Below are 20,169 nucleotides of genomic sequence, written 5' to 3'. Positions count from 1 at the left end.
GTATACTCTCAAAAAATTCTATGTTTGTTTACTGGTACTGCATGTATTTTAAGACTTTGCCTGGTCAATAAAAAAATTATATTAAAAAGAAGAAACAGAAGTTGTTGTTGAGTTTTTTTGGGGTTTAAGCTGTTGAGTTTTTTGGGGAACTTTCTTTTTTTAGGATTTGACTACAATAAATAAACTGCCACAGGGGCTGCAAAAAACCGGCCGGGGGGCCGGATTGGGCCCCCAAAACAGACTTTGGACATGCCTGAACTTGGTGGAACTTGCTCCCGAGTAAACATGGAAACTGCGGCAAAAACCAGGTATTCTGAATGTAGACCACATTCTCATCGTGAATTTAAAGCCCTGTGATTACACTTTAAGCAGTCATGGCTCCCCTCTCGCAAAGAATTCTGGGAAGTGTAGTTTGTTATTCCTCTCCCAGATATATAATTCTCAGTATGTAATTCTTACATACTGTTTCTAAGCCCAGGTAACCCTTTCTTTCTTTTTCATTTTTCATGGAAACGTTCGTCATTTCTGTTTTTCCTACTGGCAAGAACTAAGAGTTTCATCTCGGACATGTGATAAATTTAAAATAATTGTTTCAGTAAGACAACGGCTGCAACTCTTTCCACACCTGCCTGGAAATAAGCCCCACAGAGCCCAGAAAGTCTAACTTCCTTCCATCTGGAGTTTATGTATGCTACTAAAGTGTATTGCAAGCTGTCTTGATGATGATTCCATCAATAGTCAGGATATAAACTTTCTAAATAAATAAATAAAAATATGCAAGATTTAAAAATTCAATAAATATGCCATACAGTACAACCATAGAGGCTGACTCAAGTTATTCACCATACACCAAATGTTAAGAGGAAATTTAGGTATTCTAAGAAAGGATATATTTGCATAAAGTCAATTTCCCTTCCAAAATCTGATTCTCCAACCCACCCACCCCACCCCTTGGGTTTTTCCATATGTCCAGAAATATTATATATATCTCCTTCTACATTCCAGGGTGCTTCTTAAGAACCCAACAAGTTAATTATTTACTATTACTTTACTTATTCAATGTCTATACCACCCTTAATCAAAGGATCACAGAGCGGTTTACAACATAAAATCACAAAACTGCGCAGCATATTAATAAACAAACACACACACACACCCCACACACACACTTACAAGTTTAAAAAGCCGCAGGTGTTAAAGTGTGGGGTGCACTTTGACCATTAAGGGTGTTTCTTCATATTATTACATCAGCGGAGGAAAAAATATCAGCTGTGGCATGAAGCCGATTGGTATGGCCACAAGACTGGCAGATATTGATAAGGGGGCAAATTTCAACACAGAGGTATGTTCTCCAGAAAGCAATTTCATCCTACCCTGGCAGAAGATAGCATCCCCACCGTCCTCGATTCTGCAAAACTCAGCTGCTCCAGGTAAGCAAAGGTAGGATTCTAAGAGTGACTAGTGGGGTGCCACAGGGTTCTGTCTTGGGCCCGGTCTTATTCAACATCTTTATCAACGACTTGGATGATGGACTCAAGGGCATCCTGATCAAATTTGCAGATGACACCAAACTGGGAGGGGTGGCTAACACCCCAGAGGACAGGATCACACTTCAAAACGACCTTGACAGATTAGAGAACTGGGCCAAAACAAACAAGATGAATTTTAACAGGGAGAAATGTGAAGTATTGCACTTGGGCAAAAAAAATGAGAGCACAAATACAAGATGGGTGACACCTGGCTTGAGAGCAGTACATGTGAAAAGGATCTAGGAGTCTTGGTTGACCACAAACTTGACATGAGCCAGCAGTGTGACGCGGCAGCTAAAAAAGCCAATGCAATTCTGGGCTGCATCAATAGGAGTATAGCATCTAGATCAAGGGAAGTAATAGTGCCACTGTATTCTGCTCTGGTCAGACCTCACCTGGAGTACTGTGTCCAGTTCTGGGCACCACAGTTCAAGAAGGACACTGACAAACTGGAACGTGTCCAGAGGAGGGCAACCAAAATGGTCAAAGGCCTGGAAACGATGCCTTATGAGGATTGGCTAAGGGAGCTGGGCCTGTTTAGCCTGGAGAAGAGGAGGTTAAGGGGTGATATGATAGCCATGTTCAAATATATAAAAGGATGTCACATAGAGGAGGGAGAAAGGTTGTTTTCTGCTGCTCCAGAGAAGCGGACACGGAGCAATGGATCCAAACTACAAGAAAGAAGATTCCACCTAAACATTAGGAAGAACTTCCTGACAGTAAGAGCTGTTCAACAGTGGAATTTGCTGCCAAGGAGTGTGGTGGAGTCTCCTTCTTTGGAGGTCTTTAAGCAGAGGCTTGACAACCATATGTCCGGAGTGCTCTGATGGTGTTTCCTGCTTGGCAGGGGGTTGGACTCGATGGCCCTTGTGGTCTCTTCCAACTCTATGATTCTAAGGTGCCACCTCTAGGCAGGACAACTCTTCTACGCTCCATCAGAATAAAAACCACCGCCTTCCAACCAATCATAGCAACAGTCTATGTACCTTAACCACAAATACAAAGAGAAAACTCCTCTTCAGACACCACAGACTGATGAGTGTGTTTGGTTCTGGTGAGCTGGGGGGGGGGGGGTGTGGAGTGCGAAGAGGGAATAGAAAACCGGGAGGGGGAACATAATGGAGCGTCCTGGAAAAGGCCATCCGGGATTCCGGAATGGAGAACTCGGTGTCGCAACACCTCTAGCCAGGTGTGAGGGCAAAGATGCTCTCCCAGGTCCCTGCTTCAACCAGGGGTTGAATGAGAGCATGGGTAGGTAAACAAAGGCCCGGGGGCCGGATCTGGCCCAATCGCCTTCTAAATCCGGCCTGCTGACGGTCCGGGAATCAGTGTGTTTTGACATGAGTAGATTGTGTCCTTTTATTTAAAATGCATCTCTGGGTTATTTGTGGGACCTGCCTGGTGTTTCTACATGAGCAGAATGTGTGCTTTTATTTAAAATGCATCTCTGGGTTATTTGTGGGGCACAAGAATTTGTTCACTTTTTCCCCAAAATATAGTCCGGCCCCCCATAAGGTCTGAGGGATAGTGGACCAGCCCCCTGCTGAAAAAGTTTGCTGACTCCTGAATTAGAGCATGGGTACGTAAATTAAGGGCCGGGGGCCAGATCCGGCCCAATCGCCTTCTAAATCTGGCCTGCAGACGGTCCAGGAATCAGTGTGTGTTTACATGAGTAGAATGTGTGCTTTTATTTAAAATGCATCTCTGGGTTATTTGTGGGGCATAGGAATTCGTTCATTTTTTTTCTTTTTGCAAAATATAGTCCGGCCCCCCACAAGATCTGAGGAACAGTGGACCAGCCCCCTGCTGAAAAAGTTTGCTGACCCCTGGAACACACCAAAGACACTAAGAAGTTGAGAACAACAGCAGTGGCAGCTGCGGGTAGTGGGGCCCCATCCTAATCAACATTTAACACAGGGGTCAGAAAACTTTTTCAGCAGGAGGCCGGTCCACTGTCCCTCAGACCTTGTGGGGGGCCAGACTATATTTTTTTGGGGGGGGGATGAATTCCTATGCCCCACAAATAACCCAGAGATGCATTTAAAATAAAAGGACACATTCTACTCATGTAAAAACACGCTGATTCCCGGACCGTCCATGAGCCAGATTTAGAAGGCGATTGGGCCGGATCCAGCCCCCATGCCTTAGTTTGCCTACCCACGGTTTAACAGAAGGGTGACAAAACCCTCCAGAGGAATGCAGCACCTAGCAAGCCGTCCTGAAAAGCAGGTGTCAATATGTTCGCAGTGGAGTTGGAGAAAGCAGTGCCCGCAGCAAAAACAAGCTGCGCTCCTCCGCTGCGGCCACCAAACTAGTTTTCAGGGAAATCCCCAGCGCTCAAGGCCAACGACATGGCCCGAAGGTTTTCCAAATGCAGCAAAGCAATCCACTGCGAGAGATGGATAAGATACCAGCCCTTCACTAAACCGGTGCATTTTCCTTCCAATTCCCACCATTCAATGAGCTTTGCAATAAATGAGACTCAGGAAGGAACTACCCCCTCCAGAAACCCAAAATAACTTTTCTCCAACGACCCTACCTTTGCCTGGGTACTGGGATGTAGGCTGAATGATGCAGGGGGCCCTGATCCAGCAGTCGGAGTGCCGCTGCCTCATCCTCCAGCCGCTTCAGCACCAAGGGATCGGACAGGTGCCTCGGCCTCCCGTTGATCAGCTCCGCTTCCGCCGGAAGCCCCTTCCCACTGGAGTGGGCAGGACTCTGGAAAAGGACACAGAGGCATTTGATGCCGGACGCAGGTAGCAAATCAACAGCAACAGCTGGCCATAACCCTTGAGAGTGTTTGCCCAGCTCCTTTCAGCCCAATAGAATCGCTTGCCACCACATCCCGTCCTGTGGCAGTGAGTTCCACAGATCAACGTCACACAGCACAGCGGGGTAGCGAAAGGTTGCTACCTTATTTTGACATCCAGCTCTGGGCCCCAAGATAATTGTGGTGAAAATATCTGTTTCTCTCTCTCTTCTTTTACAATTCAAAGTGTTGGTGCTGACCTTTGAAGCCCTAAACGGCCTCGGTCCAGTATACCTGAAGGAACGTCTCCACCCCCATCGTTCTACCCAGACACTGAGGTCCAATGCCGAGGGCCTTCTGGCGGTTCCCTCACTGCGAAAAGCAAAGCTACAGGGAACCAGGCAGAGGGCCTTTTCTGTGGTGGCACCCGACCTGTGGAACTCCAGATGTCAAAGAGAAAAACAACTACCAGACTTTTAGAAGACATCTGAAGACAGCCCTGTTTAGGGAAGCTTTTAATGTTTAGTAGACTATTGTATTTTAATATTCTGTTGGAAGCCGCCCAGAGTGGCTGGGGAAACCCAGCCAGATGGGCGGGGTATAAATAATAATTATTATTATTATTATTATTATTATTATTATTATTACACATGGCCTTGTATTTTTTCTGTGGTTCTGCTTGTACAGTGGTACCTCAGGTTACATACGCTTCAGGTTACATACACTTCAGGTTACAGACTCCGCTAACCCAGAAATAGTGCTTCAAGTTAAGAACTTTGCTTCAGGATGAGAACAGAAATTGTGCTCCGGCAGCGCAGCGGCAGCAGGAGGCCCCATTAGCTAAAGTGGTGCTTCAGGTTAAGAACAGTTTCAGGTTAAGAACAGACCTCTGGAACGAGAATTAAGTACTTAACCCGAGGTACCACTGTATTGGTGTTCTTTTTAAAAAAAAAAAACCCCCCCACCCCCCGGTCATGCATGTGAACAGCCAGGAAGGGCTTGGGCTCTTGTTCTTAAAGCTCAGGAGCCCTTGGCTTTATCTTAGATAAACAGAGCAGGTGCGGACAAAAGCAGCAGCGAGCTTGGCCTTATTGCAACTGAAATCCAGGCTACCCCAGCCAGCAAAGCCCGTTCAGCACTGATAAGCATGTTCTAACATGGAGGCCGATTCCTATTCTGCACTCACGCTAAAAATCTACGCACACCAGGCAGCAGGAGCACAGCTCAGAAACAAGGACGGGCAGTTCAGTTGCACCTCCAGGGTCTATCCCTCTATCTTTATGTGGATCGGCTTTTGAGCTCTGTAATCCTTTAGAAGACCTATCCACTTCTGCAGGGGCTGACCAGGAAAGCCAGAGTCAGCTAAACTACAAACTTCTCCCTTTGCTGTGGCTTTTATGTTCTGGTTTGCAAGTCTAATAAATGCCACAAATATTGAGCAGCTTCGCTTTAAGGAACGGGGGGAAAGAAGAGGGTAACCCGGCAAACCTATAACAATCTGCTTTTGCAGAAAGTAGTAAGGATTAAGCCAACATATCAATGGGGGGAAAGAAAGGCCTGGGTGATAGATCACTATCTTATCCAAAACAGGTTTGAAGTCCATATTGTGATACAGTGGTACCTCGGGTTACAGACGCTTCAGGTTACAGACTCCACTAACCCAGAAATAGTACCTCGGGTTAAGAACTTTGCTTCAGGATGAGAACAGAAATCGTGCTCCGGCAGTGCGGCAGCAGCAGGAGGAGGCCCCATTAGCTAAAGTGGTGCTTCAGGTTAAGAACGGACCTCCAGAACGAATTAAGTACTTAACCTGAGGTACCACTGTATTGGTTTCACAATTTTGGGCCTGGCAATACATCGCGAATCATTGGGGGGGGGGATGCATGCAAAAATCAAAATGTGGGGGAAAACATGATGCCAGCCAATGCTTCTCCGATTCCTGCAGGTCCTGTTAACTGCGCCAGCTCAGCTCTCCACTCTCTCCTGCAGGAGGCAGCGAATCACAAGAGCAGGCGCTGGCAAAAGTCACAATGCGGGAAAAACTGTCCAGCCAGCCAGTGCCTCTGCCTAGCTCCACCCTTATTTCAGACATCGTGATACAGTCATACCGCGTGTTATGTTTGCTTCAGGTTGAGCGTTTTCAGGTTGTCCCCCACGGCGACCCGGAAGTACCGGAAAGGATTACTTTCGGGTTTCGCCGCTTGCGCAGACGCTCAAAATGAGGTCACGCACATACACATATGCGAGTTGCCTTCTGCTCAGGTTGCGAACTGGGATCCGGAACAGATCCCATTTGCAACCAGAGGTACCACTGTACAGTGGTACCTTGGGTTACATACGCTTCAGGTTACATACGCTTCAGGTTACAGACTCCACTAACGCAGAAATAGTACCTCGGGTTAAGAACTTTGCTCCAGGATGAGAACAGAAATCGCATGGCAGCAGCACAGCAGCCCCATTAGCTAAAGTGGTGCTTCAGGTTAAGAACAGACCTCCGGAACGAATTAAGTACTTAACCCGAGGTACCACTGTATATCGTGGACGCTCAGGTTGCGAACGTGATCCGTGCGGAATGTACATTCGCAACCCGCAGCGTTCACAACCTGTGTCTGCGCATGTGTGGGTTACAATTCAGCACTTCTGTGCATGCGCAAAGCACGATTTAGCACTTCTGCGCATCCGCCGAAACCCAGAAGTAACCCGTTGCAGTACTTCTGGGTTTCGGTGGTCCGTAACCTGAAAAAACGCAATCTGAAGCGGCTGTAACCCGGGGTCTGACTGTATTGCGATGTTTAGCTTGTGGTACATCAGGATGTTGATATTGCCCAGCCCTAGTGGGGAACCTCAGACCCTGTAGCTGAATGTGGCCCCCCAGGATGCTCTGTCCGGCCCTTGACACTCTCCACAGGCCACCCCCTCCACCAGCCATTGAGGGCGACTGGGATGAGTCCCAGAAATCTTTTTTTAAAAAAATCCCATTGGCCAGTATGTGTAGAAACTAGGCATTTAATTTGCATTCGATGCTCCCCCCGCTCCCCCCAAGCCCTGCTCAACCCTGCCATGTGGCCCTCAGAACATGGTCTGGAAGGGAATGCGGCCCTCGGGCAGAAAGGGATTCCCCATCCCTGATATCAGCCACCCAAGTCAGCAGGAAAGCTCTGGATTGCAGCAGTCTGAGAGCGAGGCTGCGAGAAATGATACGCACTGGACAAGCCAGCAGCACCTGTCTAGGCAAGGGCCACAGCAAAACGTTAGAGCACACACCTCGGATGCAAAAGGTCCCAGGTTCCATTCCCAGCTTCTCCCAGTAGGGCTGGAAGGACACCCCCCCCCCCTGTAACCTGCAGAAACTATTGCTATGTCACTTGGGGGCAGTCGCTCCATTCATGGGAGAGCTGGGAAGCAAGGCTCCTTCCACCTGCTTTGCAAGAGATCCAACAGGCACATCCTGCAACTGGATATTAGAGGAACAACTGTTCATATATTATTGCCTGGGTTTTTGTTTTCCTCTTCCCTCCCTGATCCTCTCTCCTTGTGTGCTGTGGGTTTTTGGTTGTTTTTTTAAAGATTGTAAGTCTGCAGGGCAATTGTTTTTACTATTTATTTTGTGCTTCTATCCTGTATTTTTATCTTGCGAACCGTCTCAAGATCTTCAGATGAAGGGCGGTATATAAAGTTTGCAAATGATGATGATGATGTAAGCTGCTCTGGGAGCCTTATTGGCTGAGGAGCAGGTTACAAATGCTCTAAGTAGCCAAAAAGTAAATGTACCTTCCCTCCCCCACCCCGGTCTTAATTCCTGTCCTTCTTAGCTTATCTCATTCCGCACTAAGATATTACTCTTAGACGACACCAAATTGGAAACTCTCCAACACTCGGCTGCCACCCTGCAACTCAAACTCAGGCAAGCCCTTTGCTTGTTGACAGAGGGCATCTGCTGGTATGAACTCAATGCTGCAAGGAGTCAGCTTCCCAGAGAGCTTTCTTTTTTAAAAACAGGAGAACTGAGCACGGCTGCATCTGTCTACAGAATCCGACCACTGCAGCAGACTGGACCGACCTCAGCACCGATTCCAAAGTTCTGACCGGTGATGTAGGCAGTCGTACAATTCTAGAACCTCAGCTTTCGGAGAACCTCAACTCTAACAAAACAATTAAAAGCACACCACCAAGTTTCTAGACCTCATGACTACGAAGCTGGTGAAACCTGTTGCACGTCAGGTTAAGGCTGGAGAAAGGATACAAAGGCAAATTTCGAAGGAAGTGTGCATGACTCTGCCTCCAGCCTCACAGCCAATTATCCCATACCATCTTCCCACTTTTAAAAAAGCCCAGGGAGAAAATACCGTATTTTTTGCTCTATAAGACTCACATTTTCCCTCCTAAAAAGTAAGGGGAAATGTGTGTGCGTCTTATGGAGCGAATGCAGGCTGCACAGCTATCCCAGAAGCCAGAACAGCAAGAGGGATCGCTGCTTTCACTGCGCAGCGATCCCTCTTGCTCTTCTGGCTTCTGAGATTCAGAATATTTTTTTTCTTGTTTTCCTCCTCCAAAAACTAGGTGCATCTTATGGTCTGGTGCGTCTTATAGAGCGAAAAATACGGTATGCGTCCCAGGAATGAATCACAGCAGCATCCATCTAGTGGACATTCAGTGGTACTGTGGACCTGCTAAAATAGGAACTAGAATCCCATTTCCATCTGCACCAGCAGGCAAGGGCAATATATTGTCCAAAACTGGTCCTTATTGTGATATCGCTTTCATGATTTTAGACCTGGATATAAATTATGAATCATGGTGTGTGAGTGTGTGTTATGCTATGCAAAAATCACAATGCGGGGAAAACGGTGAAGCCTCCATCCTTATTTCAGACATTGTGATATATCGATATATTGTGATGTTTAGCTGGTGATATATCATTATGCTGAAAAACATCACCCAGCCCTACCAGGGAGGATGAAAGTTAGGGGGCAAGAGGATGAAAAAGGGACACCCCCTCAAAAAACACACACACATACAAATTACTTTGGGGGCGGATGGAGAAAATCAGAAAAAGGGTGTTTTGATGAAGGGCTGGCCTTGAAATATTTGTACTAGTAGAATTGTAATGTTTTCAACAACACACCAGAGCACTACAAAATAAATGTTTGGCTTATAGTGTTATAGTGCTGCTTATGTTTATAGGTGTGTGAGGATAAACACACATACGTGTTTCAGTTACAGATAGGTAGCCGTGTTGGTCTGCCATAGTCAAAACAAAAAATTCCTTCCAGTAGCACCTTAAAGACCAACTAAGTTAGTTCTAGGTATGAGCTTTCGTGTGCATGCACACTTCTTCAGATACCAAGATATCTGAAGATATCTCCAGATATCTGAGGAAGTGTGCATGCACACGAAAGCTCATACCTAGAACTAACTTAGTTGGTCTTTAAGGTGCTACTGGAAGGAATTTTTTGTTTTGACACGTACGTGTGTGTGTGTGTGTGTGTGTGTGTGTGTGTGTGTAATATTAATCATAACACCTTTTTTGTTAGCTTCAGCCCAACAGCATCTGAAAGATAGCAGATTCTCCACTCTTGCACGAAACCTTGCTTATTCTCAAGAGCACCCGGCCTCCACCCCAAAAGGTAGCAAGGCTTGGGTGAACCCCACAGGCCATGGCTTCCATCGCACTAAATCACAGGGACCCAGCCCCAGCCATGAAGCCCCCAAAAATCGCACTGGGGCTGGCCTTGGGGGCCTGTTAAAACACCAGAGCCAGCGGCCTCCCTTCTCTGCTTGGAGACCCTGAGACACGACGGTTCCCTAAGAGAGCGATTTCACCCATGAACTTTGCCCCTCACTTCTTCGGGGAGAGGTGGGCAACCCTCACCATTCAGAGAGGGGTTTCACCTCAGTGGCAGAGCACCTTGGCCTAACCCTGTCTACACACTGGTAACCTCTAGATTAGATTACTGCAATGCATTGTATGTAGGACTGCCTCCGAAGACGGTTTGGAAGTTTCAGCTGGTGCAGAGTTCAGCACACCGATCCTGGCCCGACTGCACTGGCTGCCTATTAGTTTCTGGGTCCAATTCAAAGTGCTGGGTTTGACCTCCCCATATGAACCGATCCGGACACTGCAATCACCATCTGGGCCCCTTCTTCATGCGCCTCCTCTGTGAGAGAGGTCCAGAGGGCGGCAACACAAAAACGGGGCCTTTTCTGCAGTGGCTCCCCATCTGTGGAATGCTCTCCCCAGGGAGGCTATTTATTATTATTATTATTATTATTATTATTATTATTATTATTATTATTATTTTCTATCCCATCCATCTGGCTGGGTCTCCCCAGCCACTCTGGGTGGCTTCCAACAAAAGATTAAAAATACATTAAAACATCAGTCATTAAAAACTTCCCTAAACACACATTATATGTCTTTAGGCGCCAGACGAACATGTTCTTCTTCATCCAGGCCTTTGGCTGATCAATATTCTTCAGTGCATCTGTGGGAAGGGCGGGGGGGCTAAATTGTTTTTGTTCTTTTTGTTTTAGTTATTTACTTGTTTTTAACTTGTATTTTATTCCGTGAACCGCCCTGAGATATTGTGGTGAAGTGTGGTATATAAATTTAATAAATTACTGCAAATAATAAAAATAAAAAACTTCCGATCCAAAATCCTGGAGGTGCAAGCACACCGTGACCAGGAATGGGGCACCTCTGGCCCTCCAGATGTTACTGGACTCCAACTCCCATCAGCCCCAGCCTGCAGGGTCAACGGTCAAGGAATCGGACAAGTGTGGCCTATCAGCAGCTGGAGGGCCACACATTCCTCATCCACGGCATAGGGACCATGGAGCTGAATGGACGAGTGATATGACTCTGCATAAAACAGATTCCTGGAACACGGTCAGGAAGGATTCCCAAGCAACATGGAAGCCCCAGCTCACTGGAAAATCCCTCCCAGCCCCCTTTAGCTCTTGAAATTTGCCTAGACACTTTCAAGCCTATTTTGACTTGTGCATGCCCCCCTAGAAGTGATGTTCAGAGGCTGAAGACAAAGGAGCGGTCTTCTTGGTGGTGGCCCCCAATCTGCCTCATGTGAGAGAGAGTTCCACAGTTTAGCAATGTGCTGCTCAAAGGAGGATTGTCTTATCTGTCCTGAATTTTCCAACCTTCAGCTTCCTTTAATCACCATGATTTATAGTGCAATGATGGGAGGAAAAACTTCTTCTATTTCCACATTCTACATGCAGTGCATACTTCCTCACACCTCTACCATATCCCCTCTTATTTGCCTTTTCTCTAAACTAAAAAGTCCCAGACACTGGAACCTTTTCTCACTCCGCCAGCTGGGTCATTTCGCTCGCCCCTTTCCAACTCAACAACAATAATAATATTATAATAATAATTTATTATTTATACCCCACCCATCTGGCTGAGTTTCCCCAGCCACTCTGGGCGGCTCCCAATCGAGACTTAAAAACAATACAGCATTAAGTATTAAAAACTTCCCCATTCTGGATTAATTGCAGTTTCCGGGTCACGTTTAAAGGTAGCCCCACGTAGAGCGCACTGCAGTAGTCCAAGCGGGAAGTAACTAGAGCATGCACCACTCTGGCAAAACAGCCCAAGGGGAGGTAGGGCCTTTTGAGAGGAGGTATTCCAAATGGGAGGGACACGGGTGTGGGTTAAACCACAGAGCCTAGGACTTGTCAATCAGAAGGTCGGCGGTTCGAATCCCCGCGACGGGGTGAGCTCCCGTTGCTCAGTCCCAGCTCCTCCCAACCTAGCAGTTTGAAAGCACAAAAGTGCAAGTAGATAAATAGGTACCACTCCGGCGGGAAGGTAAACAGCGTTTCTGTGCGCTGCTCTGGTTCGCCAGAAGCGGCTTAGTCATGCTGGCCACCTGACCCGGAAGCTGTACACCGGCTCCCTTGGCCAATAAAGCGAGATGAGCACTGCAATCCCAGAGTCGTCCACGACTGGACCTAATGGTCAGGGGCCCCTTTACCTTTTTATTCCAAATGGGACGCTGCAAACTGCAGGAGGAGAGAAGGTGCTGGGCAAATTAGGCCACCGGCCTGGTTCAGCAGAACCTTTCCTACAAGGGACCACCAAAGCTCATCTAGTCCACCCCTCCCGCAACGCAGTTATAATCCAGGCCCAACATTTGCACCAACATTGCCAAGCAGGTGCCCTGCAGATGTTCTAGCTTCCAACTCCCACGAGCTCCAGATTCTGCCCGCCGCCGCCTGCGACTCAATTCGCCCTTTCGGACTCCCAGCAGGACCCAGAAGCAACGCCTCCCCGCCCCCTGCACGGCGCACGTGTGAATCCCCAGCGAAGCGCTCCGGAGGCGGGCGCTGCTGTGTTCCCCCACCCACAAACCGAGGCCGAGCCCACCCACCCCGGTGGGCCCTCCCCTCCTGGCCCAGCGCGGTGCCTGTTCTGCAGAGTGATTGATGGCCCGTCCCTCCGAGCAGCTCGCGCCCCGCCATGCAGGGGTGGAGACCCGATGGGGCGGGGATGGGCTCGGGCGGAAAAAAGAGAGAGAAAAAAGGCGGCTCTCTGCAGCTCCGCTCCACGTCCCGGCCCATTGCTATTCCCTCCCCTCGATCAAAAACTTTCAGCGCAAGCAAAGCAAGCAGAGAGAGGCGCCATCTTTTCGCGAAGGGGAATCAAACTTTTCGCCGGGGTTGCTGCAAGGCCGGGGAAGCCGGGCGCCTGCCGGGTTTGCCAGCTGGACCCGACGGCGCGCACGGTCTCTCTTTGCAAGCGCAGCGGGGCAGGGGCTCGGCGCTGGCACCGGCCCTTTTTGCTTCGGGGGCCTAGCGGAGCCCCCAGCTACTATTTAGAATTGACGGCCCAGTAAAGCGCTCCAAGGATCGCACTGCGCGGCTAGTTTCCGCTCTCCGAGCCTAGGCAAAAAGGGTGCGCGCGCGGGTGCCGTCTGCAAAGAAGCCGGGTCTGTCCAACCCACCCGGGACTTCTTTATTTTGCAAGCAACCGCGGCGGCTCTCGGTGGCTTCGTGTAAGGGCCGCTCCTCCAGCCCACCCTCCCTATGCAACTTCCCGGTCCCACCCTCCAGCTGCCATGCATGGCTCTGGGTGGTTCCCCTCCCCCCCCCGTTTGCAAATATAATGCACCCCCCCCCCCGCAACCGAAATCCGCCTCCAAGGCTCTAAGCAGTTTCTTGCCAAACGCGTTGGGGACTCTCCTTTTTCCGATCTCTGCAAAAATAATATTCCCTACACACGCCCCGCACTCCTGGCCTCCCCTGCGCAGGACGGCCGTATCTCTTTTCTCCGCCCCAAAAGTCCACGAAGCAAGCAGCAGCGCCGCGAAGCCCACGGCCGTCGAGTCTTTGCAACTTCAGCTAGTGGCCTGCGTCTCTCGCCCGCCCTCCGTGCTCCTGTGCGCCATGGCGGGACACACCCACCCGCTTCTCCTTCGCCAGATCCGAAAGCGCGGCCGAGGCCGGGAGCAGCAGCGACACGGGACGGGACCAGACGGGGCGGGAGAGCGAAGTTGCCGCCGCCGCCTTCCGCCGCTTCTTACCTTTTGCAAAAGCTGCAGCCTGCCTTTGCTGCCGGCCGGGGAGCTCCTGCCGGCGCCGTCCTCGCAGCTCCTGCGCCGGGACCTCCTTCGGATCGACGCCGGATCTTCCACCAGCACCGTGTAGACGGCGTTGCTGGCTGCCTCGGAGGAGGAGGAGGAGGAGGAAGGGGGGTACGGGGAGGCGAGCGGCTTGCAGGAGGCGGAGATCACCCCGCAGCACAAGCCGGGCGGCGGGGGGCTGCCGTCGGGGCAACAGGGTCCGGCGGACGTCAAGCCGGGCGGCGGGGAGCAGATCCTGCCGCCGGAGGAGGCGAGGCGTTTGAAAAGACGCGGCTTGGGCTCCATGATCGGGGGGGGGGACACGACGAGGAGGAGGAGGGGGCCTGCAAGCCCCCTTCCCCGCCGAGGGCGAGGGGGGCCGCCGCAGAAGCTGTGCGGGGTGAAGCCCCCCGCGCTGCCTCCCAGACTTTCCCTCCCGCCAGCCAGCCAAGCGAGGGAGAGAGAGAGAGGCTCCCCCCGGACCACGCCCCCCTCTCCTGCCCCACCGCCTGCTGCCCGCGCTGCCTTCGGCTTTTCCTCCTCCTTCTCCTCCCGCCCCCTCGGAGCTCGTGCAAGCGGAGGGAGCCGGGTTAAAAAAAAACACACGCGCGCGCACTCACACACACACACACATTTCTCTCTGCCGCACGCCATTGGTCCGCTCACTGTATCAACATTCCGAAATGGAACGGTGCCCGGAGCCGGCTCGAGCGCTGATTGGCCGGCCCGGCGTTGCCAGTTGCAAACCGGGAGGAGGAGACGGGAGAGGCGGCGTTCTAAGCCGGCACGCCTCCTCCGCCTCTTGCAAGCGACTATAAAAAAAGGAAAGGAGGGCTGGTTGGTTGTTGGTCTATCTATGTGCATTTTTTTTTCCAACGTATGTGTGCGTGCAATTTATTTATTTTATTTTTTTAAGCCGCGCTGGTGGAGCCAGAAAGGGGAGGTCTCGCCTTGGGGAGGGGGAAGCCGGCCTTTCCGCCGCTCGCTCCAGCGGCCATCTTCGACGAGAGGGGGGCGGAGGCGGCCGGGAGACCGACCGAGAGCCGCCTCTGATTATTAAGATGACGGTTGCTGCTGCTTGACGTTGCAGGAAAAAAAGAAAGAAATCGGGGAGAGCACGCGCCGCCGCCGCTTTTAATACGGATTTTGTGGGGAGCCGGGTGTTGACCCGCCGCTTCCTCGCGATCCAGCTTCGGCTCGGTTTCTACCGAGGCTGTCAACATGTGTGATCGCTGCACGCAGGTGGTGGTGGTGGTGGGCTGCCACAACTGGAATCCCCGCCGCCCAAATCCCTGCACGCAGAAAAGCAGCAAGTCTGGCCCGGACCCCTCCTCACTGGCGTGCACGCGTCCTGCGCTGCTTGCTGATTGTTTCGTATTGAGGAGCAACCAAACTGCACTCTGAAGCGATGGAAGCTCAGGCAGAGGCACACAAACTGTTGCTGTAGACCTGAAAGCCACCTTGCATTTAAAGCACTCGGATACAACTTTAAAGAGTCACGGCTTCCCCCCAAAGAATCATGGGAAGTGTAGTTTGTTCAGGGTGCTGAGAGTTGTTAGGAGAACTCCTACTCCAGATGTTTTCAACCTTTTTGAGCCCATGGCTCCCTCGACCAACTACATCTTTCTGCGGCAGCCCTGTGGGGCTCAGGAGCCCAGTTGTGCCCCCCTTGCCTGCAGAGCTGGCAGCCCCTCGCCCTTTTTCAAACACCCTCCCTTATGGAGGGTTCCCTCAGCCTCCTCCCCTCGACTTGGGGGTCCTCTGGGCAGCTGTAGTTGCTGCCCCTGGTCTCTGAGCTGCCTCCCCCCACCCCAAAGAGAGGTGTCTCCTCCCACTGCCCCACAGGGGCCTGGGAAGCACCCCCTGGACAGCCCCAGACGCCCATGGCACCCCTGACCATCATTGAAGACACCCCAGGGGCCACGGCACACGGGTTTGCAAGCAGTGGCCCTAGTCCCTTCACAGAGTGGATTAACCCTTAATCCCTCTTGAGAGTTGTAGCTCTCAGGAAGAGGGATTGTGACTATATTAAGTTACAACAGGGTCGTCTACTGAAGATCTGGCAGCTGAGGGCCACATTCCCTCGTGGGAAGCTTTCTAGGGCCACATGCCAAGGGCAGGCAGGGCCAGGGGCAAAAGTAAGCAGAGCAAGGGATGTAACTCTTACAAGTTAGTTAGATATACAGATAGATATATAGATATAGATATAATATCTCTTAAGTGGTTTGCATAAAAAAACCAATGAAAATGCAACAAAATTCAACAACTATTTTTTAATAAAATAAATGGAATGCAGCACCCTTCCACTGTGGTTCTGCAAAGCCCCACAAATGAGTGGTGGTAGGTTTTACTTTTACTTTTAATTCATTAAAGGCAAACATCTAATCAGCTGATACTTCTGTCAATAATTTGAAAATATTTCCTTGTTGTGCATAAGCCACTTAGAAGTTTTTTTATGATTAAGCAGTATATAAAGCAGCATTATTACTATTCATACCAAAAACACATTATTATTATTATTATTATTATTATTATTGAAAGCAAAAGAGTCATACAAATTTGGAGAAATGTGGTATCGTTTTATTAAATTCACTACTAACAAAGAAAACAAGTTTATTCCACCTCTTGGCTTATTCTCTTCATTTCTTATTTGAGTCCGAATGTCTTGTTTCTTTGTTTTCCCTTCTTTGTCACTGATATCCAGATGATATCTTCACCCCGTGCTCTTGACCTCGCGTTAATTGCCTTGCACCTTACCTGTAATCTGTTACCCTGCCGTTGTTATTATTGTTTGTTTGTGAAACTTAGTAAAAACTTAGTAAAAACTTTAAAAGAAAAGATCACTGTAAAAAAATAAATCAGATTTCTACCTCTCACCAGAGTCACCACAGACATATCGGAACATGTGCAAGGACCCGTTGCCAAAATATCCCATAATTGCTGGCAAGCAACAGGAGGAGAGGGCAGGAGACAGCTCCTACGCACCTTCTCCTCTGGCCTCTGACCACATTCTCATACCTGCATGCTCTTAAAAGCAAAAGATCAGGATCTGGCCCTGGTAGCTGTGATAGGAGTTTTATGGTCTTAGATATATGGTAATGTTCATAAGTGTACCAACCAAGGATGTACATAAATCAGCACAGGAAGACCGACCTGGAACCATTTTGATTCCTAAACTGAGCAAGTGTTTTCTCTGCGGGTTTGAAGTGGGAGACGTCCCATTGTTTATTTCCTCCTCGAGGATCCTGCCTTGGGGGCACATTTGGGATGTGAATAGGGTGTGAGCCTGTGACATGCCCCAGGAACTAAGTATTTATCATTACAAAAGACTGGCCAGGCTACCCAGGCAATCCAATCAAGTAACCTGCCAGACAGGAGATGAACAACAACAGGAGAAAAACAACATTCAAATTTCTGTTTTAGACCGCCTTTTCTGTGATGTAGGTGTGATGTATCTGAGGGGTGGTCTTAGGTTACACCCCTTCTGTGATGTATGTATGATGTTTCTGGGGGTGGTCTTGATCTACAGAGTGGCAATTTCAAAAGTCTTTATAAGGACTTGCGCGCCATTTTTCTGGGTTCCTCCTCCTCTCCTGCATGTAGTGAGGGGAGCACCCTGTTGCAACAGATCAATAAAGATCAAGCTTACTAGCTGCTTTGCTTCTCAATATTCTCTGGTTGGCCTCTGTTATTCTCTCCTACCAATAGGGAACCTATGTAAAGACTCTATATGGGCTCCTGGATACCCCATAAGGGAAAAGGGCAATTTTTGTTTACAACATAGCCCAACAAGGGACAAATTGCTGACCTACTTCCCAAGACTGTTGCAATGAAAAATATCAGGAAGCCGTTGGCATGGGTTGCTGCTGTTGTTTTCAACACACACACACACACACACACACACACACACAAACACACACACAGAGCTACACACATGATTCCTAGCAGCACATTCCAGCTAAGAGGCTGGAGGCCACAGTTCCTTCATGATCAAGTGGGTTAATAATTAAGAATCGTTATCTAGGTACTGTCGGTAGTTCCTTCGTGTGGAGACCAAAGTTGGCGGCTTGTCTTGTTTGAGCAACTCGTGCATTCCCCCTTCACCTCCAGTGGCATTCAGATTCAAGGCGGGAAACGTTGCTTTCATGGAGATGAAGAGCCCCCAACAATACCTTACCTGGGAGCCAGCCAGAATCAACCCACCGGCAGCTACGCAGGTAATCAGAGTACATCTCAGTTGCCTTCATCTCTGCAGTGGAGTGCCAGAAACCCAGTTTCGGGACTCCAAGCCAAGAGAGTAACACTTGCCAAGGGAACAGCATCTCGCTGGCCACTGTGATAACAGGATCCCTCATCCAGCATGCTCTTCTTATGTTCTTAATGGTTTGCTTCATACACAGGGGGGAAACTGAGGCTGTAGTCGCCGGACTACAGTTCCAATCACCCACCAACAGTCATTGCCAGAAGGACTCCACCAACGCTGCAATAACGCTATAACCATTATTTACCTTCAGGATACGTCCTGCGGCGACCTGGAAGTACTGGAAAGGGTTACTTTCAGGTTTCGCAGCTCGCGCATGCGCAGACGTGCAAAATGATGTCATGCGCAGAAGCAGCGAATCGCGACCTGCACACGCGCAGACACTGGTTGTGTTCTGCTCGTGTTGCGAATGGGGCTCTGGAATGGATCCCATTCGCAACCAGAGGTACCACTGTAGAACACATGCTGGCTAGGGCTGATGGGAGTTGTAGTCCCAAAATCTGGAGGACGCCCGGTTGGCAAAGGCTGATCTAAGTGAATGTTTATTGACACTTCCATTTGCCACGTTGCTTTCCCCTGGGGAAACGCACCTGTTTTAACGCTGAATGGGAACAAACGGCAAATGAGTTTTACGCAGTTTGCCATTTGTTTTGATTTACCTCTAAGGAGCGGGTTTTCCAGGGGAAAGAGGCGGTAGAAAGTTAAAACTGCTTGGGCCCATACCTAGAAAGCCCAGGGCAAGCGGGAAACTGCTTGGGCCCTTGCTTTATAAGTACAGGACAAGCAGGAATGTGGATGATCCCATGGATAATGCCTCTACCCTAGGAAGCAAGCATGCTAGAGAAAACAATCTCCCTGACACCCTAGCTTTCTACATGCAGGGAATGTTTAGTACACTGGCAATTTAAAGTGGTCCGTTCTAGGTAGGTAGTGGGGCATCCCATATTTGGTCATCAAATATGGAATTAAATCCGGGTGGGCAGGAATCAGTAGCCATGCTGGTTTAGAATTGGAGTCCAACGATACCTGGAAAACCATAGACTCCTCACCTGATCCCCACCCTGTGTTAAAAGATCTAGCCCAAAATCACCCTTCAGATCAAAAACTGTCACTTTAAAAAAAACCACATTAAAAACCACCTAGATGTACCCATTTGTTGAACAGCATCACTGCAGGGCACATGCCCCAACATCTAAATACTGTGTGTTCTTTTTGGTCTCTCTGACTTCCTATTATACAAATTCTGCTGAGACCGGAGCTAAAAATGATTGTGTTTAAAGGCAGTACCTGCTTCCTGTTAAAACTACAGTGAACTGCGTTGGTTTGTGATTCTGCTTCTGGTAAAAAAAGAAAAAGGAAAGGAAATTCTTTTAAAATCAAGAGACTTAGTAGAATATATGTATAAGAACTGCTGGTTGCAGCCAGGGGATTTATTTGAATAGTTTATGTTCATTGCTTTAGGCGGAATGCTGCAAGCTTCGACAACGCTGCCTCCCATAGGATGGATCCTCAGGACTTATCTGCCCTCGGAGCTGGACCTCAGTGTCCGGGCAGATGTTGTTGTTGTAGTTTAGTCATTTAGTTGTGTCCAACTCTTTGTGACCCCATGGACCAGAGCACGCCAGGCACTGCTGTCTTCCACTGCCTCCCGCAGTTTGGTCAAATTCATGCTGGTAGCTTCAAGAACACTGTCCCACCATCTCGTCCTCTGTCGTCCCCTTCTCCTTGTGCCCTCCATCTTTCCCAACATCAGGGTCTTTTCCAGGGAGTCTTCTCTTCCCATGAGGTGGCCAAAGTATTGGAGCCTCAGCTTCAGGATCTGTCCTTCCAGTGAGCACTCAGGGCTGATTTCCTTCAGAATTGAGAGGTTTGATCTTCTTGCAGTCCACGGGACTCTCAAGAGTCTCCTCCAGACCAGAATTCAAAAGCATCAATTCTTCGGCAATCAGCCTTCTTTATGGTCCAGCTCTCACTTCCATACATCACCACTGGGAAAACCATAGCTTTAACTATACGGACCTTTGTTGGCAAGGTGATGTCTCTGCTTTT

The 20,169-nt window shown here is 49.3% G+C and overlaps 1 protein-coding gene across 2 annotated transcripts in view; it reads right to left on the bottom strand.

Annotated features, from left to right (window-relative positions):
• SLC2A4RG (SLC2A4 regulator) overlaps positions 1–14,383 on the bottom strand; it is a 48,195-nt gene extending 33,812 nt beyond the window's left edge. Inside the window, exons 1-2 of one of the 2 annotated variants that reach the window (XM_083744278.1) lie at positions 13,821–14,383; positions 4,069–4,247 (exon numbers count right to left, since the gene is read on the bottom strand). In XM_083744278.1, coding sequence (XP_083600404.1) covers positions 4,069–4,247; positions 13,821–14,165 — 524 coding nt within the window. In that variant the 5' untranslated portion in view covers positions 14,166–14,383. The remainder of the gene's footprint in view (positions 1–4,068; positions 4,248–13,820) is intronic. The other variant, XM_083744277.1, reaches the window with a different exon arrangement.
• Between the last annotated feature and the right edge of the window lie 5,786 nt (positions 14,384–20,169).

This window comes from Podarcis gaigeae, assembly GCF_964106915.1.
Source record: "Podarcis gaigeae genome assembly, chromosome: 6".
NCBI lineage: Eukaryota > Metazoa > Chordata > Lepidosauria > Squamata > Lacertidae > Podarcis > Podarcis gaigeae.
This window is presented reverse-complemented; position numbering and strand designations above follow the sequence as displayed.